The following is a 23372-nucleotide window of genomic DNA, read 5'->3' on the forward strand; positions in this document are numbered from 1 at the left end:
ATGTTGCTGTTCATTCTCCCAATTCCACACAGTGGAAACATAAAAGATGAATTTAACAATGTCTGCGTGATTTCTTAAATAAGCCAAGGTGAGGAAAGGCGTACAAAAAGCGTGCGCATTACCGTCCAGCCAAGTGCCTCCATTCCAGACGTCTTAAAACTTAGATGGTCAAAATAGTTTTCGAACTTTAACATTATATGTCCACCATTTTTGTGCAAAAGGAAAATAGGGAAGATTGGATGCGACGTTCTCCAAACAGGAGATAAAAGCGTGTGTTCTTGCTTCCTCCTCTTTCCTCTCAAAAAGCAAGGAAAATAATATGAAGATATATGAGGGGCCTTAAAGGCTGACCGTTTACCTCTCGCATTCACCCCCCAAAAAAATCTATGCATGCCCAAAAAATAAAAAATAAAGGCACTCACCCAAAAACCTAAGGCACATGCAGAAAACACCAAAAAACTCACACACTTATTTATCACATCAATCATTCAAACTCATTAATCATTACAACCTCTCACACTCACCACCCCCCCCCCAAAAAAAATCACACTTGGCAAAAAGTAATATTCACCTAAAAAAAATGAACAAAAGAAACTCACCAGCAATCACATCCCCCCCCAAAAAAACATTGCACACTCGCACACTCTTGCACTCCCCCCCCCCCCCCAAAACTGTCACGCTCATTAAAGAACCAACTGGCCCAAAAAAATTATTGCAAACACACCAAAAAAAACCTCACGCATAAGCTCTTGCACTCAGAAAAACTCACATGCAAGAAAAAAACCTAATTCATCATGTGAAAACCTGTCATGAAAAAAAATCTCACATTCACAGACCCCCCTCCAAAAAATATGTCACCCTCCTAAGAAAAAACTGACATTCGCCCAAACGTTTTTTTAATCACTCTCACCCCAAAAATAAGATGCATAAAAAAATCCAGTCCCCCCCCCAAAAAATCCCACTCATCCCAAACAAAACTGACATTCACACCTCTCCCACTGACCAAAAATTACATTCTATTTAAACAACCTCTCACAGGTGGCCTAAAACCTTTTACGGTCACAAAAAAAAAAGCTGTCACCAAAATCATCCTCTCATACAGACAAACTAAAATACACACACGTACTCACTCACATACAGTAAAACAAATCTCACTCACACCCAAAGTGTATCTTACTTATCACGAGGTTTGTGTAAGTGTGTGTGTTGGGAGGTTTTGGGTGAGACTGAGAAGGGGCGGTTTGGGGTTTGTGAGAGAGGTCAATGTTATTTTGGGGCCAAAACTGCACCTCATTAAGAAACCGACGTTGATTATCGTTACGTTTGACTTACGCGTTGGCTAGTCCAAGTCAATGGATATACAGCGACACTGTTTTACGCGCTGGATGCGTTTCTTCTTGGTGGGCGGCTGCAGGTCGGGACAGTTCAAAGTAAAAGTCATGGTGGTAAAGCGGTTGGGTTTACAGAAAGAGCACGATTGGAAGGCTCCCTCCTCCCTGCGGATGTGTCTTGGGATGTAAAAGGAGTTGCACTGTCCGTAGCAGAAGCGGTTGATGATAGTGCGGCTGACGCAGCCCTCCTCGTGGATGGTCTGTTTGAGGGGCTGCGTCTTGCACCAGTCCCGTTTCAAGTACTGCCGCTCGGTCACGTGTAAAGCCTCCTGGCTGGACTCCAGAACCTCGTCTGCCGGAGAGGACGAGCCTTGCCTCTGGCGGGGCCGTGAGCCGGTCCCCGGGGGTCGAGGCTGGCGCTCCGACTCGTTCGGGCTGTTTTTGTTGAGATGAGGAATGGCGCCCTGGGAGCCTCTGTTTCTTTTGGGCTCCCCCGGAGTGGATAGCAAGCCGACGAGCAGGAACAGCGTGCTGCACATGATACCCGTCCACTTGGCCATCCTGAACAAGAGACGAGAATGAAACAGCCACAAGTCGTTTGGAGTATGGACAAAAATACACGTAAGTGCCCGAAAAAATGTACGCTCCTTTTGTGGGAGAATTGCAGTAATTACTCTGTGAGCGATTTCACTGGTAGAAGTTGAGTTGGAAGTAAAAAAAAAAAAAAAATTGATGCATTTGTCTGCATGCGATATAGATAGAAAGAAATAATTAGGTAGTGGCTGTATAGGCATATAAATAAGCAGATTGTCATAATGTGTCATGATAACGAATTCACCGACCTGCAATCCTCAATGCGGCGATGACTGGATCTTGTCAATCCTCAGCAGCACCTTCCCGAGGCGGGCACCCACAATCACTGTCCACTGTACACTGCGGGGACCTTGGCAAGGTGGGAGACCAAGTCCTCCATAGACTTGAGGGGAGCACGGGGTCTAAGAGAAATTGCTGCAGCGCCGTACTGTCTCCCCTTTAAATGTCTGCCAGCTGAGATGCGAACAACACTTCCTTCGACATTATTGGCTAACAACGATATGGAGAAAATCTAAACTTATTCCGCCCCCTGAAACGCTTGAATGTATTACATGGAGCAAAGAGGGCAGGACCATTGAATGCATCACAGGGAGCGAGGGAAAAGTAGGGGAGGACACTTGAACGCTTCACAGCGAATAAGGAAAGCAGGACAATCACATCACAAAGCCCGGAGGCGTGGAGGATACTTAGATGCATTCCAAGGACCAAGTAGGCAGGACAATCAGTACAGAGCATGAACCAAATAGGCGGGTCATGCAGAACGGGACCAAACTTGGCATTCTAAACGTCACAGGGACCAAGAGGACAGGACACCTGATTCCACCCTCGTCACACTCAACCACACCATGTTTAAGATCAAAAAGCGCACAGTACTTAAGTGTCTATTTCAGGGGTCACCAAAGTTAAGTGATGTGTCGGTCGCGAACGAGCCGGTACAAAGAGCCGGCTCTTTGAAGTGAACGATGAGAGTCGGCACCCTACCTCGAGAGCCAGCTCTGTCATTATCCTTCTCTCGCTCTCTCTCTCTCTCTCTCTCTCCCTCTCTCTCTCCCTCTCCCTCTCCCTCTCCCTCCCTCTCTCTATGGCTCTCTCTTTTTCACGTGTCTAACGCGAGGTTTGGCAGTGGCTCAGCTGCCGTACTCAGAGAGGTAGACCAGAAGAGAAAGGGGAACAGCGAGGGTCTTGGTAGGGACTGCACGGAGTGCATGCTGAGCACATGCTCCGTCGCGTCTGCGCAGCCACAGACAGACTAAGGAATTGACTTTCCCAGTTCCAACTCGTCCAGAGGATCATAAACACAACGACAAAGACATACAACATCAGGGGTGTCCAAAGTCGGTCCTCAAGGGCCACTGTCCTGCTTGTTTTCCAGCTCTCCCAAGAGCAACACACCTGATTCAAATAATCAAGAACGTTCTAATGCTGCTTCAGAGCTGGCTGATGAGCTGATCATCTGAATCAGGTGTGTTGCAGCCGGGAGAGATGGAAAACAGGCTGGACAGTGGCCCTCCAGGCCCGGAGCTGGACATGCCTGACAAACATGGTGAGACAGCACCTGATAAAGGTGGCCAGAGACTTGTATTTTTTCGGTGGCACAGTACTTGTAAAGTTGAAAGCCACTTCAGTTGAAGGTTTGTCGTTCCTATTGGTCACCAGTAGATGGCGCCCTTACATTTCGTAAAGACCTTGTCAACACCGTCGACGATGGGTGCGAGCTTGCGAGTTTGCGGTCGAATTTTACAATGATTCTGACTGCTGTTAGCTGACATTGGAAAGCGAAACCGGGTTTATTGTTTTCCCTTGCCAATGGCGGGCCCTCTGCTTGAGTTTGAGACCGAAATGTTTCTGACATGATGATCGATATATCCTTTCGGGTTTTGCAGGTTCTTTAGCCCCGGCCCCAGTGGGAACAACAGAGTGCACCCTGAAAAAAACGACCATGTATAGTAAGCCGTTTTTAGACGAAAAAAAAAACCTACCATGTACTGTATAGTCAGGTGTTTTTCGACAAAAAAAATGTCCATGTGCAGAAAGGCGTTTTTAGCCGAAAAAAACGACCATTTATAGGAAGGCGTTTTTTGACGAAAAAAACGACCATGTATAGTAAAGCGTTTTAACCCGAAAAAAATGACCTTGTATAAAAGCGTTTTAACCCGAAAAAAATAAGACCATGTATAGGAAGGCGTTTAAACCCAAAAGTAACGACCATGTGTAGAAAGCCATTTTTAGCCGAAAAAAAACGACCATGGATATAGTCAGCCGTTTTTAACCGAAAAGAACGACCATTTATCGTAAGGAGTTTTTAGACGAAAAAAAAAAACGACCATGTATAGTAAGGCGTTTTGAGACGAAAAAAACGACCTAAAGTAAGGAGTTATGAGACGAAAAAACGACCATGTATATAAGGCGTTTTAACCCGGAAAAAAACATGTATAAAAGTGTTTTAACCCGAAAAAAATAAGACCATGTATAGTAAGGCGTTTTAACCCAAAAATAACAACCATGTGTAGTAAGCCGTTTTTAGTCAAAACAAACGACCATGGATATAGTCAGGCGTTTTTAACCGAAAAAAACGACCATTTATCGTAAGGAGTTTTTAGACGAAAAAAAACGACCATGTATAGTAAGGCGTTTTGAGACGAAAAAAATGACCATGTATACTAAGGAGTTATGAGACAAAAAAAACGACCATGTATAGGAAGGCGTTTTTAGCCGAAAAAAAACGACCATGTACAGGAAAGCGTTTTTCCTAAAAAAAAAAAACGACACTGTATATATAGTTAGCCGTTTTTAGCCGAAAAAAACGACCATGGATAGTAAGGCGTTTTTAGCGGAAATAAACGACCATGTACAGTATAGTAAGGCGTTTTTAGCGGAAAAAAAACAACCATCTATAGTCAGGCGTTTTTAGCCGAAAAAAACGACCATGTATAGTTAGGCGTTTTTAGCCAAAAAAACTACCATGTATAAAAAGGCGTTTTTAGCCGAAAAAAACGACCATGTATAGGAAGGCGTTTTTAGCCCAAAAAATACAACCATTTATAGTAAGGTGTTTTTAGACGAAAAAAATGACCATGTATAGGAAAACGTTTTTTTCTGGAAAAAAACGACCACGTATAGAAAGGAGTTTTTAGCCCCAAAAAACGACCATGTACAGTAAGGCGTTTTAAGAGGGAAAAAAAACGACCATGAATAGGAAGGCGTTTTTAGACGAAAAAAACGACCATGTATATTACGGAGTTTTGAGACGAAAAACACGACCATGCACGGTATATAAAGTAAGGCGTTTTTAGACGACAAAAAAACGACCATTAATAGGAAGGCGTTTTAACCCAAAAATAACGACCATGTATAGTAAGGCGTTTTTAGACGAAGAAAAAAACGACCATGTATAGGAAGGCGTTTTTAGACGAAAAAAACGACCATGTACAGTATATATAATAAGGCGTTTTTAGCCGAAAAAAACGACCATGTACAGTATATATAATAAGGCGTTTTTAGCCGAAAAAAACGACCATGTATATAAAGTAAGGCGTTTTTAGCTGAAAAAAACGACCATGTATAGTAAGGCGTTTTTAGCCTAAAAAGATGACCATAAATAGTAAGCCGTTTTTAGAAGAAAAAAAACGACCATGAATAGTAAGGCGTTTTTAGACGAAAAAAAACGACCATGTATAGGAAGGCGTTTTTAGCCCAAAAAATACAACCATTTATAGTAAGGTGTTTTTCGACGAAAAAAAAACGACCATGTATAGTAAGGTGTTTTAACCCAACAATAACGATCATGTATAGTAAGGCATTTTTAGCCGAAAAAAACGACCACGTATAGTAAGACGTTTTTAGCCGGAAAAACGACCATGTACAGTAAGGCGTTTCTAGACGAAAAAAAATGACCATATATAGGAAGGCAATTTAACCCAAAAATAACGACCTTGTATAGTAAGGCGTTTTAAGAGGGGAAAAAAACGACCATGTGTAGGAAGGCGTTTTTAGACGAAAAAAACGACCATGTATATTGCGGAGTTTTGAGACGAAAAAAGTGACCATGTATATATAGTAAGGCGTTTTTAGCCGAAAAAAACGACCATGTACAGTATATAAAGTAAGGCGTTTTTAGACGAAAAAAAACGACCATTAATAGGAAGGCGTTTTAACCCAAAAATAACGACCATGTAAGGCATTTTTGGACAAAGTTTTTAGCCGAAAAACACTACCATGTATAGTAAGGCGTTTTTAGCCGGAAAAAAACAACCATGGATAGTAAGGCATTTTTAGCCGAAAAGAACCCACCATGTATAGTAAGGCATTTTTGGACGAAATTTTTAGCCGAAAAAAACGACCACAAACCCCTTACTATACATGGTCGTTTTTTTCGGCTAAAAATTTCGTCCAAAAATGCCTTACTATACATGGTCATTTTTTTCGGTCAAAAATGCCTTACTATACATGGTCGTTTTTTTTCGTCCAAAAACCCCTGACTATACATGGTCGTTTTTTTTCGGCTAAAAATTTCGTCAAAAAATGCCTTACTATACATGGTCGTTTTTATCGGCTAAAAACGCCTGACTATACATGGTCGTTTTTTTCGGTTAAAAATTTCATCCAAAAATGCCTTACTAGACATAGTCGGTTTTTTTCGGCTAAAAATGCCTTAGTATCCATGGGGGTTTTTTTCGGCTAAAAACGCCTTACTATTCATGGTCGTTTTTTTCGGCTAAAAATTTTGTCCAAAAACGCCTTACTATACATGGTCGTTTTTTTTTGTCCAAAAACGCCTTACTATATATACTATGTCGTTTTTTTTGGGCTAAAAACGCCTGACTATACATGGTCGTTTTTTTCGGTTAAAAATTTCATCCAAAAATGCCTTACTAGACATAGTCGGTTTTTTTCGGCTAAAAATGCCTTAGTATCCATGGGGGTTTTTTTCGGCTAAAAACGCCTTACTATTCATGGTCGTTTTTTTCGGCTAAAAATTTTGTCCAAAAACGCCTTACTATACTATGTCGTTTTTTTCGGCTTAAAAACGCCTTACTATAATATGTCGTTTTTTTTGGCCTAAAAACGCCTTACTATACTATCTCGTTTTTTTCGGGCTAAAAACGCCTTACTATACTGTGTCGTTTTTTTCAGCCTAAAAACGCCTTAGTATACTATGTCGGTTTTTTTTCGGCTTAAAAACGCCTTACTATGTCGTTTTTTTTCGGCCTAAAACGCCCTACTATACTTTGTCGGTTTTTTTGGGCTAAAAACGCCTTACTATACTATGTCGTTTTTTTTCGGCCTAAAAACGCCTTACTATACTATGTCGTTTTTTTCGGCTTAAAAACGCCTTACTATACTATGTCGGGGGGTTTTCGGCCTAAAAACGCCTTACGATACTATGTCGTTTTTTTTCGGCCTAAAAACGCCTTACGATACTGTCGTTTTGTTCGGGCTAAAAACGCCTTACTATACTATGTCGTTTTTTTCGGCTTAAAAACGCCTTACTATACTATGTCGTATTTTTCGGCCTAAAAACGCCTTACTATATATACTATGTCGTTTTGTTCGGGCTAAAAACGCCTTACTATACTATGTCGTTTTTTTCGGCTTAAAAACGCCTTACTATATATACTATGTCGTATTTTTCGGCCTAAAAACGCCTTACTATACTATGTCGTTTTTTTCGGCTTAAAAACGCCTTACTATACTATGTCGTTTTTTTCGGCCTAAAAACGCCTTACCATACCATGTCGTTTTTTTCGGCCTAAAAACGCTTTGCTATGTCGTTTTTGTCGGCTTAAAAGCGCCTTACTATACTATGTCATTTTTTTCGTCCTAAAAACGCCTTACTATACTATGTCGTTTTTTTCGGCTTAAAAACGCCTTACTATACTATGTCGTTTTTTTCGGGCTAAAAACGCCTTACTATACGATGTCGTTTTTTTCGGGCTAAAAACGCCTTACTATACTATGTCGTATTTTTCGGCCTATAAACGCCTTACTATACCATGTCGTTTTTTATGGCTTAAAAACGCCTTACTATACTATGTCGTTTTTTTCGGCCTAAAAACGCCTTACTATACTATGTCGTTTTTTTCGGCTTAAAAACTCCTTACTATAATAAGTCGTTTTTTTTGGCCTAAAAACGCCTTACTATACTATCTGTTTTTTTTCGGGCTAAAAACGCCTTACTATACTGTGTCGTTTTTTTCGGCCTAAAAACGCCTTAGTATACTATGTCGTTTTTTTTCGGCTTAAAAACGCCTTACTATGTCGTTTTTTTCGGCCTAAAAACGCCCTACTATACTTTGTCGTTTTTTTCGGCCTAAAAACGCCTTACTATACTATGTCGTTTTTTTCGGCCTAAAAACGCCTTACTATACTATGTCGATTTTTTCGGCTTAAAAACGCCTTACTATACTATGTCGTTTTTTTCGGCTTAAAAACGCCTTACTATACATGGTCGATTTTTCGGCTTAAGAACGCCTTACTATACTATGTCGTTTTTTTCGGCTTAAAAACGCCTTACTTTACTATGTCGACTTTTTCGGCTTAAAAACGCCTTACTATACATGGTCGTTTTTTTTCGACTAAAAACGCCTTACTATACTATGTCGTTTTTTTTGGGCTAAAAACGCCTTACTATACGATGTCGTTTTTTTCGGCTTAAAAACGCCTTACTATACGATGTCGTTTTTTTCGGCCTAAAACGCCTTACTATACTATGTGGTTTTTTTCGGCTTAAAAACGCCTTACTATGTCGTTTTTTTCGGCCTAAAAACGCCCTACCATACTTTGTCGTTTTTTTCAGCATAAAAACGCCTTACTATACTATGTCGTTTTTTTCGGCTTAAAAACGCCTTACTATACTATGTTGTTTTTTTCGGCTTAAAAACGCCTTACTATACATGGTCGATTTTTCGGCTTAAGAACGCCTTACTATACTATGTCGTTTTTTTCGGCTTAAAAACGCCTTACTATACTATGTCGACTTTTTCGGCTTAAAAACGCCTTACTATACATGGTCGTTTTTTTTTTCGGCTAAAAACACCTTATACATGGTCGTTTTTTTCGGCTAAAAATTTCGTCCAAAAACGCCTTACTATACATGGTCGTTATTTTTGGGCTAAAAACGCCTTACTATATATACATGGTCGTTTTTTTCGGCTAAAAATTTCATCCAAAATTGCCTTACTATACTATGATCTTTTTTTTTGGGCTTAAAAACGCCTTACTATATACTATGTCGTTTTTTTCGGCCTAAAAACGCCTTACTATACTATGTCGTTTTGTTCGGGCTAAAAACGCCTTAGTATACTATGTCGTATTTTTCGGCCTAAAAACGCCTTACTATACTATCTCGTTTTTTTCGGGCTAAAAACGCCTTACTATGTCGGGTTTTTTTCGGCCTAAAAACGCCCTACTATACTTTGTCGTTTTTTTTCGGCTTAAAAACGCCTTACTATAATATGTCATTTTTTTTTGCCCTAAAAACGCCTTACTATACTATCTCGTTTTTTTCGGGCTAAAAACGCCTTACTATACTGTGTCGTTTTTGTCGTCTTAAAAATGCCTTACTATACTATGTCATTTTCTTCGGCCTAAAAACGCCTTACTATACTATGTCGTTTTTTTCCGGCTAGAAACGCCTTACTATACTATGTCGTTTTTGTCGTCTTAAAAACGCCTTACTATACTATGTCATTTTGTTCGGCCTAAAAACGCCTTACTATACTATGTCGTTTTTTTCGGGCTAGAAACGCCTTACTATAGATGTCGTTTTTTTTAGCTAAAAACGCCTTACTATACTCTGTCATTTTTTATGGCTTAAAAACGCCTTACTATACTATGTCGTTTTTTTCGGCTTAAAAACGCCTTACTATCCTATGTCGTTTTTTTCGGGCTAAAAATGCCTTACTATACTATGTCATTTTTTTTTTGTCCAAAGACGCCTTACTATACTATGTCATTTTTTTTTGTCCAAAGATGCCTTACTATACATGGTCGTTTTTTTCGGCTAAAAATTTCATCCAAAAATGCCTTACTATACATGGTCATTTTTTTCGGCCTAAAAACGCCTTACTATACTATGTCGTTTTTTTCGGCTTAAAAACGCCTTACTATAATATGTCGTTTTTTTTGGCCTAAAAACGCCTTACTATACTATCTCGTTTTTTTCGGCTTAAGAACGCCTTACTATACTGTGTCGTTTTTTTCGGCCTAAAAACGCCTTAGTATACTATGTCGTTTTTTTTCGGCTTAAAAACGCCTTACTATGTCGGTTTTTTTTGGCCTAAAAACGCCTTCCTATACTATGTCGTTTTTTTCGGCTTAAAAACGCCTTACTATACTATGTCGTTTTTTTCGGCCTAAAAACACCTTACTATACTATGTCGTTTTTTTCAGCTTAAAAACGCCTTACTATAATATGTCGGTTTTTTTGCCCTAAAAACGCCTTACTATACTATCTCGTTTTTTTCGGGCTAAAAACGCCTTACTATACTGTGTCGTTTTTTTCGGCTTAAAAACGCCTTACTATACATGGTCGATTTTTCGGCTTAAGAACGCCTTACTATACTATGTCGTTTTTTTCGGCTTAAAAACGCCTTACTATACTATGTCGACTTTTTCGGCTTAAAAACGCCTTACTATACATGGTCGTTTTTTTTTTCGGCTAAAAACACCTTATACATGGTCGTTTTTTTCGGCTAAAAATTTCGTCCAAAAACGCCTTACTATACATGGTCGTTATTTTTGGGCTAAAAACGCCTTACTATATATACATGGTCGTTTTTTTCGGCTAAAAATTTCATCCAAAATTGCCTTACTATACTATGATCTTTTTTTTTGGGCTTAAAAACGCCTTACTATATACTATGTCGTTTTTTTCGGCCTAAAAACGCCTTACTATACTATGTCGTTTTGTTCGGGCTAAAAACGCCTTAGTATACTATGTCGTATTTTTCGGCCTAAAAACGCCTTACTATACTATCTCATTTTTTTCGGGCTAAAAACGCCTTACTATGTCGGGTTTTTTTCGGCCTAAAAACGCCCTACTATACTTTGTCGTTTTTTTTCGGCTTAAAAACGCCTTACTATAATATGTCATTTTTTTTTGCCCTAAAAACGCCTTACTATACTATCTCGTTTTTTTCGGGCTAAAAACGCCTTACTATACTGTGTCGTTTTTGTCGTCTTAAAAATGCCTTACTATACTATGTCATTTTCTTCGGCCTAAAAACGCCTTACTATACTATGTCGTTTTTTTCGGGCTAGAAACGCCTTACTATACTATGTCGTTTTTGTCGTCTTAAAAACGCCTTACTATACTATGTCATTTTGTTCGGCCTAAAAACGCCTTACTATACTATGTCGTTTTTTTCGGGCTAGAAACGCCTTACTATAGATGTCGTTTTTTTTAGCTAAAAACGCCTTACTATACTCTGTCATTTTTTATGGCTTAAAAACGCCTTACTATACTATGTCGTTTTTTTCGGCTTAAAAACGCCTTACTATCCTATGTCGTTTTTTTCGGGCTAAAAATGCCTTACTATACTATGTCATTTTTTTTTTGTCCAAAGACGCCTTACTATACTATGTCATTTTTTTTTGTCCAAAGATGCCTTACTATACATGGTCGTTTTTTTCGGCTAAAAATTTCATCCAAAAATGCCTTACTATACATGGTCATTTTTTTCGGCCTAAAAACGCCTTACTATACTATGTCGTTTTTTTCGGCTTAAAAACGCCTTACTATAATATGTCGTTTTTTTTGGCCTAAAAACGCCTTACTATACTATCTCGTTTTTTTCGGCTTAAGAACGCCTTACTATACTGTGTCGTTTTTTTCGGCCTAAAAACGCCTTAGTATACTATGTCGTTTTTTTTCGGCTTAAAAACGCCTTACTATGTCGGTTTTTTTTGGCCTAAAAACGCCTTCCTATACTATGTCGTTTTTTTCGGCTTAAAAACGCCTTACTATACTATGTCGTTTTTTTCGGCCTAAAAACACCTTACTATACTATGTCGTTTTTTTCAGCTTAAAAACCCCTTACTATAATATGTCGGTTTTTTTGCCCTAAAAACGCCTTACTATACTATCTCGTTTTTTTCGGGCTAAAAACGCCTTACTATACTGTGTCGTTTTTTTCGGCCTAAAAACGCCTTAGTATACTATGTCGTTTTTTTCGGCTTAAAAAGGCCTTACTATACTATGTCGTTTTTTTTGGCTAAAAACGCCTTAGTATACTATGTCGTTTTTTTTCGGCTTAAAAACGCCTTACTATGTCTTTTTTTTGGCCTAAAAACGCCTTCCTATACTATGTATGTTTTAGTATAGTATTACTATACTATGTCGTTTTTTTCGGGCTAAAAACGCCTTACTATACTGTGTCGTTTTTTATGGCTTAAAAACGCCTTACTATACTATGTCGTTTTTTTTGGCCTAAAAACGCCTTACTATACTATCTCGTTTTTTTCGGGCTAAAAACGCCTTACTATACTGTGTCGTTTTTTTCGGCCTAAAAACGCCTTACTATACTATGTCGTTTTTTTTTGGCCTAAAAACGCCTTACTATACTATGTCGAATTTTTCGGCTAAAAACACCTTATACATGGTCGTTTTTTTCGGCTAAAAATTTCGTCTAAAAACGCCTTACGCCATGGTTGTGTTTTTCGGCTAAAAATGTCATCCAAAAACGCCTTACTATACATGGTCGTTATTTTTGGGCTAAAAATGCCTTACTATATATACATGGTCGTTTTTTTCGGCTAAATATTTCGTCCAAAATTGCCTTATTATACTATGATCTTTTTTTTTTAGCTTAAAAACGCCTTACTATACTATGTCGTATTTTTCGGCCTAAAAACGCATTACTATACTATGTCGTTTTGTTCGGGCTAAAAACGCCTTACTATACTATGTCGTTTTTTTCGGCTTAAAAACGCCTTACCTATACTATGTCGTATTTTTCGGCTTAAAAACGCCTTACTATACTATGTCGTTTTTTTCGGCCTAAAAACGCCTTACTATACCATGTCGTTTTTTTCGGCCTAAAAACGCTTTACTATACTATGTCGTTTTTGTCGGCTTAAAAGCGCCTTACTATACTATGTCGTTTTTTTTTTTGGCCTAAAAACGCCTTACTATATACTATGTCGATTTTTTCGGGCTAAAAACGCCTTACTATACGATGTCGTTTTTTTTGGGCTAGAAACGCCTTACTATACGATGTCGTTTTTTTTTAGCTAAAAACGCCTTACTATACTCTGTCATTTTTTATGGCTTAAAAACGGCTTACTATACTATGTCGTTTTTTTCGACTTAAAAACGCCTTACTATCCTATGTCATTTTTTTCGGCCTAAAAACGCCTTACTATACTATGTGGTTTTTTTCGGGCTAAAAATGCCTTACTATACTGTCATTTTTTTTTTTGTCCAAAGACGCCTTACTATACATGGTCGTTTTTTTCGGCCTAAAAACGCCTTACTATACTATGTCATTTTTTTTTGTCCAAAGACGCCTTACTACACATGGTCGTTTTTTTCGGCTAAAAATTTCATCCAAAAATGCCTTACTATACATGGTCATTTTTTTCGGTCAAAAATGCCTTTATACATGGTCGTTTTTTCGGGCTAAAAACGCCTTACTATACTATGTCGGGTTTTTTTGGCTTAAAAATGCCTTACTATAAATTGTCGTTTTTTTGGGCTAAAAACGCCTTACTATACATGGTCATTTTTTTCGGCTAAAGACGACTTTCTATACATGGTCGTTTTTTTTCGTCTAAAAACTCCTTACTATAAATGGTGGGGTTTTTTCGGCTAAAAACGCCTTACTATAGTAATCAGGTGTGTATAACATACGGCCGGAAGCGGCCCACAAGGAGGTTTGATTAGGCCCGCAGGTTAATTTAAAAGTGAAAAAAATGCACAAACGACACGGAATGAATATTTTTAATAAGGTGCAAGTTGTGGAATATCCACTGTTTGGACTCCAAACAATAAACAAGCAACAAAATTAAAAAGACTCCAAACTTTGGATCCTCTTTAATGTTCAATAAATTACATAAAAAGCCATTTCTTTGCTTGATAATTCTTGCTATTTGCAGTCAGTAGAGTGCAATATTTAGATCACCAAGTCATTTATCAAAATGTATGCTAAATTTGTCATAAATATTTAAAAGAAAAGCTAAAGTTAAAAGAGCCGTTTGAGAGCCAAAAAGTGCCGGCTTTTTTCACTGAGCCGATCCAAATGAACCGGATCACTGAAGAGCCGAAAAATCCCATCCTTACCAACGTTGTAGGCAGCGAGCGCCGAAGAATCACATGAGTGGCACGTGGCCCTGTTCGAAAAAGAGCTTACCAGTGAATGGGGCATTATAATTTTCTAGGAAGGATGTAAAACTGATCGTTTCAAAATGTAGACATAAATGTATAGAAATCCAGTGTTAAACGTTGGTATTCGTACCCTAATTATTTTGAGAAATCATTAAAATGAACAGCCTTCACTTCAATGCGTATATTAAGTTTCACTACATTTTTTTTTAATATGTCATGTATTTACTGTATATACAGTAGAAGTCATTTGTTTTGCAGCGAGTCGTCCTGGACAGCACAACAAACTCAGAAATGGTAATGCAGCCTCCTCTAGTGGCTGCTAAGATATTGTCTTTTGTGCAACAAGATGACCGCTGACATTTTTTAGAGGTACTTATTGAGTTTATTTGACACGTGTGTTTTACTGGTTGCGGAATTTTCTGATTTCTTGAATAATATTTGGCTATCCCCCCGCACCCCATCAAAAACTGTACTTACTCTGGCCTCGTACAAAAACAAGAAGCAATTTAACAATAAAAAAGAAAAACATGAGCAAATGTAAACAGTAATAGCCATAGAATGCATAAATTAAAGGGATATTACAATTTCCAGGAATTCCACCACGAAAAAAAGATTCACCAACACTCTACAAACTAAAACCTACAGGAAAGTATCGGAAGGCAAAGGCACGTCATTTCTTGAGAAGGCCATGACAATATACGCACCACCTATTGAAGCCACAAATAAATTAAATCCCACATCAATAAGACTCAAATCAACTGTAATTTATGATGGCAAAAGAAGCATTGCTACAAATCAACAGGTTTCGTAGCCGGCAGCAGTCGTGGTTGGTTCAGAGGGTTTTTGGGTGAACCTCTATAATGTCGCACCTCATCCTCTGCGAGCTGCTTCAAAACAACCTTCTGCGCTGCTGCTGCCTGCCGGATGGACGAGTCCCCATTGGCCCTGCTTTGGAACTTGTTGGTCATGTCGCCAAGAGCAGAAGTGGTGCTTCTAGCAGCCAATAGGCTTGGCTTTCTGGGTGGGACAGGGGGCGGTTTCTTCAGCGGTTTGGCACTGTTCAGAACCAGTTGAGCCTCTCCCTTGGATGGCTGAAGCTGTGCGCGCGGGGAAAGGCCGCTTTCCAAGCTCAAAGCTTTCACAGCTTTGATGCCTCGAGTGTCAATCATGTCCACATTTCGAGCGGGTCTGCTGTTCTCTCCGAGGAGAGAGTTGATCCTCCGGACGGCCTGACGCACAGGAGTGCGCTGAAACTTGAGCGGCGACCTGACATGTTTGGCCTCGGCGCCTCTGGGAGATTTAAGGGTCAGTTTGTTGAAATGTTGAATGTGCTCTGCCACTCGGGGATGGCGGCAATCTGGAGCGTGTGGCGGTTGATGTTGCATTTGGGTGCTAGCCTTGGAGGAAGACACATCCTCGCGATATGCTGTGCCCTGCTCATCTGCAAGCTCAAGGCGCGGCGCGTAGGGGGTGGACCGGAGTCCTGGCGAGATACCAATCCTAAAGTGTGCCGGACTCTGTACGTCTAGAGCTTCAATCAGTCTGCTACAGCGAACCTGGTCGGCTGAGTCGTCACTTCCACCCATCGCTGAGCTATTGTGCCCAACAGCAGCAGTGCAAAATGAACCCTGAGCAGGACTGCAACTCCCAGCAGAATCTAAAACGATACTATCAATATGCAAAGGTGATAAGGCGGCTATGTCAAATGTAACGTTTAGCTCATGATGAGGTGGCAACTTGGACATGAATGTGTTCTCAGTGAAATGCACAACTGGGGGAGTCTTGGGCGGAGGTAGCAGGATACTGTCTGACAGCTGCGTTTTGGACTCTGGTGTTGGAGCTCCCAATTCAACGAGGGCGCTCTCCACCTTCGGCGGGGATGCTACTGTCCGGCACGAGGCTTTGGAAATGGAGGATTCCATTTCCAGGCTCTCCGCGCTGGAAGCGCAACACAGCTTTTTGGACATGTTGGACCCAGTCAAAGGTTTGGACACGACAACGGCGGGTTCGGACATGAAATGGCTCTTCAGACAAACACTTGTGGGCGTTTCAGGGAAGGCCCCTCCGGCAAAGAGCTGTGCTTCTCCGGGGGCCTCCCAGCTCCATGAGGTGTGGTGGGCACTGGGCTTACACTGGGGGGTCAGTAAGTTGTCCTCAGACTTGCTTATAAACTTTGAACCTATTGGGGTGGGACAGTAGCAGAAATGAGTCAAGCAAGGGGTCAAAGTATTAAAGCAGCAACGCAGAGAAACAAGCACCCTCAGGTACTTACTGTCGGATTGTGCATTTGTGGGCAGCAGCGATGGCTTGAACGTAGCCTCTTTGGTGAAACAAAAACCGGTGGTGCCCTCCTGGGTGGCGAGTCGCCAACCTATGGACTCGGATCCCTACACCAGCCACCAGCACGGAATGAGAAATAAAAGATGAAATAGATGTCAAGAGGACTTTTAGGACTCGTGTTAAAATGTTAAATGAACCCACAGATGTGACCCCGAACGCAATATTCTTTGTTAATTGGATGACTTTTGCAGTTAGTTCTTCAGAGGATGAGGGAAGAAATTAGATTTTGCTCTTGGTGGTTAGCAGGTTTTATTAAGTCAAAAATGTGATTACATTTAACTCTAATACATTTCTTATTCATTGACCACTCACCCAATGTATCAAAATTATTTCACTACAAATACCATATTTATACTTTAGATTGTGCCGCGTAAGTATTGTGCTTAGTGTCGTAAAAACGATTGGGGATTGGGCTTCAAAAATATATTTTAGCTGTGTACCATCATACCCTACCCCAAATTCAAAAGTCTGAGAACAACCAGAAGATGCATTTATCAAGTTTAAAATTATTACCGGTAAATGTAAACTCAGTCGCCGTAAACATGCAAAATATTGCTTTTTTTTTTTTTTTTTTGGCGGGAGAACAAAGATGACCCCATCGTTCATTCGTTGACTTCCTCCGATCAGTGGAGCGCACTTACGGCGTCTTTGTGGCTCCTCCCCAAACTGAAACGCTGGCGCAGAGACTTGCGCTGTGCTTCTTTCTTCTTGACTTTGGGAGAAAAGCAGCCGGCTCTTCCAGATTCAACTCTGGAATAGGATATAAACCAATACAATGATCAATATATACATAATTTATTGCCATGTTGACCATTCAATTACTTTCCCAATACATGTTCACGCTGCTTTCTGACAGCCACACAGAATATTTGCATGATATGCCACCAGGTGACAGTATATCGTAAAAAAAAATACTCAACAGTTTTAAACATTAAAATACGACTTCAACTATTGCACGTAGTTACCGTATTTTCTGCTCTTTAAGGCACTTTGGATTATAGGGCGCATTGTCGGCTTTTGAGAAAATTGAATGCTTGTAAATGCGCCTCATAGTGCAGAAAATGCGGCACGTGTTTTATGATGAATTCACGTTAATACTTCCGACGAGTCTTGCCACCAGTGTCTTGGAATTAAATAAATGCCATTAAGAAGGATGGAGTCCTTGTATTGCGACTCGTTGCTTTTGTGTGGGTCTACCTAATCATGTGTCCTCTGTGTGAAAACTGAGATATGAAGGCTCGTGTGGAGTGGTCACCTGCTGACTACATGTCTGCCGCTCAGTCGTCTGCTCTTTCTCCTTGCTGATGTGGCTGGCTGCCTTTGACACTTCCCATCAGAGGACAGAGCACTTTGGGATGAATCCAACACCCCCGAGGCGCTGCAAGCTTCACATAGAACAGAAGGGAACGCTCTTGTAGCAAACCACACAGCAGAACGTTTTGCTAGACTTTCGAGAGCAATCCAAAATACCTGATCCGGGAGTGGACGTGCCGCTGAACAAGGAACTGGGAAGCAATTCCATCCCAAGATTCTTCTTGACAGATTTACGTTTCTTGTTTGAGAATCCAAAAGAATAACCGGAATCCAAAGGTAGTTTTCTCTTGGAGGATGGTGTCGCAATCACAGGAGTGGCAGAAGAAAAGACTAATAATAAAAAAATAATTAAAAAAATAAAAAAACAAAGGTTCAACCACAAGTACTTGAGGAACTTCAACTCAACAGAGATGAAGACAAAGCCTTTAGTTTTTGGTTGCATGTGCACGTCACTCATTGCGCTTGATCGACTATGAGGATGATTTGTGATTGGCAGGTTGCTACCAAGGAGTGTCCTCCATTTTGAGATTAAATCAATGATCTCCTAAAGATGTGTACAACAATTGATGAGTAAACATAGACATTGAATAACAGTGGAGACATTATTAATATTCCTTGCAGAAACCTGGTGGTTAAATAAATAATCAGCTGCTTTACTACACAATTTATCCAACAATTTTTTTTATAACATGGTTGATCATGATGCCCACTCGTACACTGAATCCCTGACAATCACATCTTACCTCCAAGACTGTGTCTGTGTCTCCCCCTCATCCCTGAGTTTTGGTCCAGCTCCTTAAGTTCATTGAACAGAGGTGACAGAATTGCTGGCTCACGGCGCATCGCGTCCGAAACCTTCTCTTCAAGGAACTTTGGCAGCACACCTGTGAGGCCCAGACCAGGGAACAGTTCGAGTTAAACCAGACTGAGGCCGAGAAGAGCAGCAGCTGAGGATGCGCGTCAAGTGCTACCAAAGTTATGAGCGTGCTCGATGAAGCAGCGAACAACAGCCGTCTGTAATCTGATGCGTTTTTCTGTGTTGGCGTTCATCTTCTCTGTACCTTCTCCACAGTGGAGGAGATTGGGAGCCAAGATTACGGACAAGTTAGCACTGTCCATCTTATTCTCTGCGCTCCTGGAATCAAACGATATCACAAGGCATTGATACAATGAGAATTGAGACTCAAATCCAGTATGACTGTGTCTACTGACAAAGCATGAGTTAAATTTTGCCCAAATTGCACAAAAATAGATCCATGAACATCCACATGAGGAAATGACAGCACATAAATGATACATCAATTATGCAAATTATTATGGCATTACATACCATTGGTCGGCCGGGGCAGACTCTTCCTTTCACCGATTTAGATGATTACATCATCAAATGTAGTCGGCAATTAGTTGGCTCACTTAATTGTAAGTGCCGTATCTCTAGTGCAGCATGTTTTGACCCGTTTTGACGCTATTTAATCGCCTATGCTTTCACGATAGTTTAGATGAAGGATGGGCCACTGGCGATAACGCTGATTAACATTCATGATACACTTTCCATGAAAAACTGGAGTTAAATGCAGGAAAATGGGAAAAATAATTTAAAAACACAGAGGAAGAAAAATTTGCAAATCTGCATGTTCCAAATTGCAAGTATGCAGCAGGTGCCTTTAGTGTTAAGTTGTATTATCAGCATTCACCACTAGGTGGCAGGCATGGCTTAATTGTGCTTACAGCAGGAATATTTTACAACAGGCTTACTAAATTTTCTTTTGTGGATTAGCAATAGGCAGCCCGGTAGTCCAGTGGATAGCGCGCCGACCTCACAGTACAGAGGGCGTGGGTTCGATACCGGCCATCCTGTGTGGAGTTTGCATGTTCTCCCCGAGCCTGCGTGGGTTTTCGCAGGATACTCCGGTTTCCTCCCACATTCCATTTTCTAGTCCGCTTATCCTCACAAGGGTTGCAGGCGAGCTGCAGCCTATCCCAGCTGTCATCGAGCATTAGGTGGGGTATACCCTGAACCGGTTGCCAGCCAATCGCAAGGCACCCATGAACAAACAACCAACCGCGCTCACAATCACTTCTAGGGATAATTTTGAGCGTTCCATTAACCTACCATGCATGTTTTTGGAATGTGGGAGGAAACCAAAGAAAACCCACTCAGGCACGGGGGAAACATTCAAACTTCACACAGGAAGGCCGGGGCCGGAATTGAACCCTGCACCTCTGCACTGTGAGGCGGACCACCACGCCGCCCCACATCAATGTCAAATGAAAAAAAGGAAATGCAAGCACCTCTTGGAGACATTCTGGAGGAACTCAAAGAAGTGGTGCAAAACACTGAGGCTCCTGTCAGGCAGGACGCAAGACAGCAACATGGTGGCAGAGGTGCGGTCCTCCTTGGTGGGAAGCTGCTGGGCCTTGAGGAAGGCCTCCTGCAGCTCAGTGGGCAGAACAGGTTCTGGCAGCTCCCTAAAAAACTGCTTCACCAGGGCGGCCACATCGCAGGGAAGTGCGGTAGACAGGCACTCCTCACCAGAATCCACTTTAGTCTGGCAACATACAACAAAACCCAGCTGTCGGAAACCCATTTCAAGGGGTCATGGTCACACATTGAGAGCAAAGTCACCAATCACTCACCTGCAGGACTTTCAGGCGAACAACAGAGCCCGATTTTCTGAATAGGCCTTCTGTGTCAACATGCGCCTGCAACTTCATACATGCATCCACCAGAAAGCTAGGACAGCACAGATACGTTATGTAAGCGCAATTGTAATACTGTATGGGCTGACTTGCCAAGTTGCCAGTATTCAACACATTAGATCACCCCAAATTGTATTCTGCCACATGGCACCATTTTGTAGGAAATACGATCAAAACGATTATTCATTCCAGGTTACATTTGTCACCATTCATATTCAGATTCATTTTTATCTCTCATGTAAGTATAAAAAAGCAAGTTAGCCACTGGACAGGCCCAGTATGAAATGTTGTGATGAGTTGCTTCACCTCCCTCTGCTGGTGGTTTGGCACAATCATTTTCTTGGTATGTTTAATTTCAGTATCTGTTCTGGCAGGTATATTTATCAAAACATGTGACCCCCTACGGTTCATAATGCATTCCGCTAGAAGATATGCAGGCTTTTACACTCATTAAAAAAAAAAAACTGCAGCCGTTTAACAAATTGGTGAATGATCATGCGTGTCAGAAAGACAGACCAGTTCTTTGGTTCTTTGTGATCACTGCTACCCTTCACTGGTGTCATCACTGTAACTCCCAACAAAGCCAAAGAAAATGCAAAACACTCCTAAGGAATTTATCCTTGATATGCTTACTGAGTTGAGGTCTCAGACAAGCATGATGATGAAACATGAGGCAGACTTTTTTCCCCAGAAAATCTGGGTTGAACTTCAAATTGTCCATATCTTGGGGCTTTCAAATTTGGAGGTTCCACTGTACATGTAAAAGAGCAAATGGACTTACCGTGGCACGCTCCCATGTGCCATGTCATAATATGGTAAAATCTCCAATGGCACTCCAAACACCTTGGTCTAGGGGAAACAATTTGAAGAAAAAATAGAGCAGGATTAGAATTATAGCAGACCTAATTGAATCTGGAAATATCTATGGCATTGCATACTTGAGATTCTCATTGAAACATCCATCCATCCATTTTCTGAACCGCTTAATCCTCACAAGGGGGGTGCTGGAGCCTATCCCAGCCGTCTTTGGGCAGTAGGCGGGGGACACCCTGAACCGGTTACCAGCCAATTGCAGGGCACACAGAGACGAACAACCATGCGCACTCACACTCACACCTAGGGACAATTTAGTGTGTTCAATCAGCCTGCCATGCATGTTTTTTGGAATGTGGGAGGAAACCAGAGTACCCGTAGAAAACCCATGCAGGCCCGGGGAGAACATGCAAGCTCCACACAGGGAGGCCGGAGCTGGAATTGAACCCGGTACCTCTGTGAAGTCGACGTGCTAACCACTGGACTACCGGGCCGCTCATTGAAACATGTCAAACAATATTCATGTACACTCATCTAATGTGATCAATAATGTATCAAAAATGTGGCTTTTACACTTGAGTGATGCTGTTGCAGATCTATAAATGTAGGATTCTTCTTTTTATTATTATTATTATTGTTATTACTGAGGTTATACTTGGCAGTGCTACATTCCATTAAAAGGTGCTCATTGTGTATTTTGGGAGATTTTGCATCACCGTCTTCTTGTGTTAGAATTTTGTCCAGGTCCCCAACAATGAGCATTCTTTTATGCAGACTTTTTGCACGTTTCTTTGGAGCTTATCCAAATGGGGAAGTAAAGGATCATTTCAAACAGAATCAAGTCTCGTGATGACAAATCTTGTGACTCCAGGCCAATTTGGGAAAAAAAAAAAAAAAAAAACCCTGGCTTCGAATCTATCCTGTTTTATATGCTGTTGTTTGTATTCTCCAAGACTGTAGCCAGAACACGTTCAATTTTAAGTTTATGAAATAAACTGGTTGCACATAGGCTTACAGAGCAAAGTTAAAGTAATATATAATGTAAACATCATCTTTGTTTACTCACCGAGTTTGTTGTTGTTGACTTACAACTGGCTGCTTTGTTTTTGTTCCAGTTCTTTGTCTTGATCCCATACGTTGTACGGAGATGCTGCACAGCCACTCGGCGAACCACATTTCTCTCCTCGACCATCATTTTCGTCTCCTACCCTGCTAAACTACACCCTAAAAACGACGTTCACTTTCTTCTCACAAAAAGCGTGGAACTCCTATACGTTCTGTCTTTTTAAACAAACTGTAGTTAAGTCATCATTACGTGAGGAAACATAACAAAAAACATTCAATCACGTTTTATGACACGAAGCGCAACAACAAAAAACGAACACGTTTTCTCAGTCCAAAATTACAAAAAAATTTTAATCTAGTCGACGAGAGTTACGTGAGTTTGCCAAGTACATATGGCTAGCAATGCAGTTACCGAAGCTAATTTTAGCCAGCCGCAAAGAAAAACATTCACGTCGCTAAGAAAAAAAATCTATATTATTATTCCATTCGAAAACCTCAATTTGACCTCTAAAGCAGCGACCACCTTGCATCGTACAGATTTCATTGATTAGCTTTCGCCTACATTGCCTCTGTAGCCATTTTTCTCCACTTACCCGACTGTTTCCACAGTGTATTCAAACCACAGCGCTGTCTTCTTTCGGTGATCTGATTGGCTGGAAAAGGTTTGAATGCCGTTTTTTCCTCTGGTGCGCTTGATTTATATGTCAAGGCTTGCCCCATTGGTGAAGCGATATTTTCATTACTCTTTCCTGCCTGAGGACCTCAAACCAATTTTAACATAAACATTGTACAGTCACTTGATTGTGATGTCAAAAACGAACGTTGGAATTATAGAGTACATTCATTCATTCAGGTCCAGCAGCAACTTCTCAGACTACTCTAACTCCCCC

General features: G+C 40.7%; 2 protein-coding genes across 2 annotated transcripts; both read right to left on the bottom strand.

Moving 5' to 3' along the window:
- Window positions 1-683: 683 nt before the first annotated feature.
- Window positions 684-2419, bottom strand: LOC147196263 (gremlin-1-like). The gene is made up of 2 exons (XM_086127540.1): window positions 2174-2419; window positions 684-1892 (listed from the first exon to the last, which is right to left on the bottom strand). Exon 2 carries the CDS (start codon window positions 1889-1891, stop codon window positions 1340-1342), a length of 552 nt encoding a protein of 183 aa, XP_085983666.1. The 5' UTR covers window position 1892; window positions 2174-2419; the 3' UTR covers window positions 684-1339.
- Window positions 2420-14999: 12580 nt separating this feature from the next.
- On the bottom strand, window positions 15000-23227 carry LOC147196264 (rho GTPase-activating protein 11A-like). Its single transcript, XM_086128168.1, has 11 exons — window positions 22484-23227; window positions 21386-21453; window positions 20542-20638; window positions 20197-20453; window positions 18876-19039; window positions 18648-18788; window positions 18061-18234; window positions 17846-17975; window positions 17232-17340; window positions 16523-16637; window positions 15000-16429 (listed from the first exon to the last, which is right to left on the bottom strand). The coding sequence occupies exons 1-11, from the start codon at window positions 22610-22612 to the stop codon at window positions 15039-15041; spliced, it is 2775 nt and encodes a 924-aa protein (XP_085984294.1). The 5' UTR covers window positions 22613-23227; the 3' UTR covers window positions 15000-15038.
- Window positions 23228-23372: the final 145 nt, after the last annotated feature.

Source organism: Hippocampus guttulatus, chromosome 13 (genome assembly GCF_054856545.1).
Source record: "Hippocampus guttulatus isolate MCC_2025c chromosome 13, RoL_Hgut_1.0, whole genome shotgun sequence".
In the NCBI taxonomy this organism is placed as follows: Eukaryota; Metazoa; Chordata; class Actinopteri; order Syngnathiformes; family Syngnathidae; genus Hippocampus; species Hippocampus guttulatus.

Coding starts and splice junctions, on each gene's coding strand:
- LOC147196263 (XM_086127540.1), bottom strand. CDS start 1,891: ATGGCCAAGTGGACGGGTATCATGTGCAGCACGCTGTTCCTGCTCGTC.
- LOC147196264 (XM_086128168.1), bottom strand. CDS start 22,612: ATGATGGTCGAGGAGAGAAATGTGGTTCGCCGAGTGGCTGTGCAGCAT. Junction 21,454..22,483: donor AGTCAACAACAACAAACTCG/GTGAGTAAACAA, acceptor TGTTTCCCCTAG/ACCAAGGTGTTTGGAGTGCC. Junction 18,235..18,647: donor ACACAGACACAGTCTTGGAG/GTAAGATGTGAT, acceptor TTTTATTATTAG/TCTTTTCTTCTGCCACTCCT.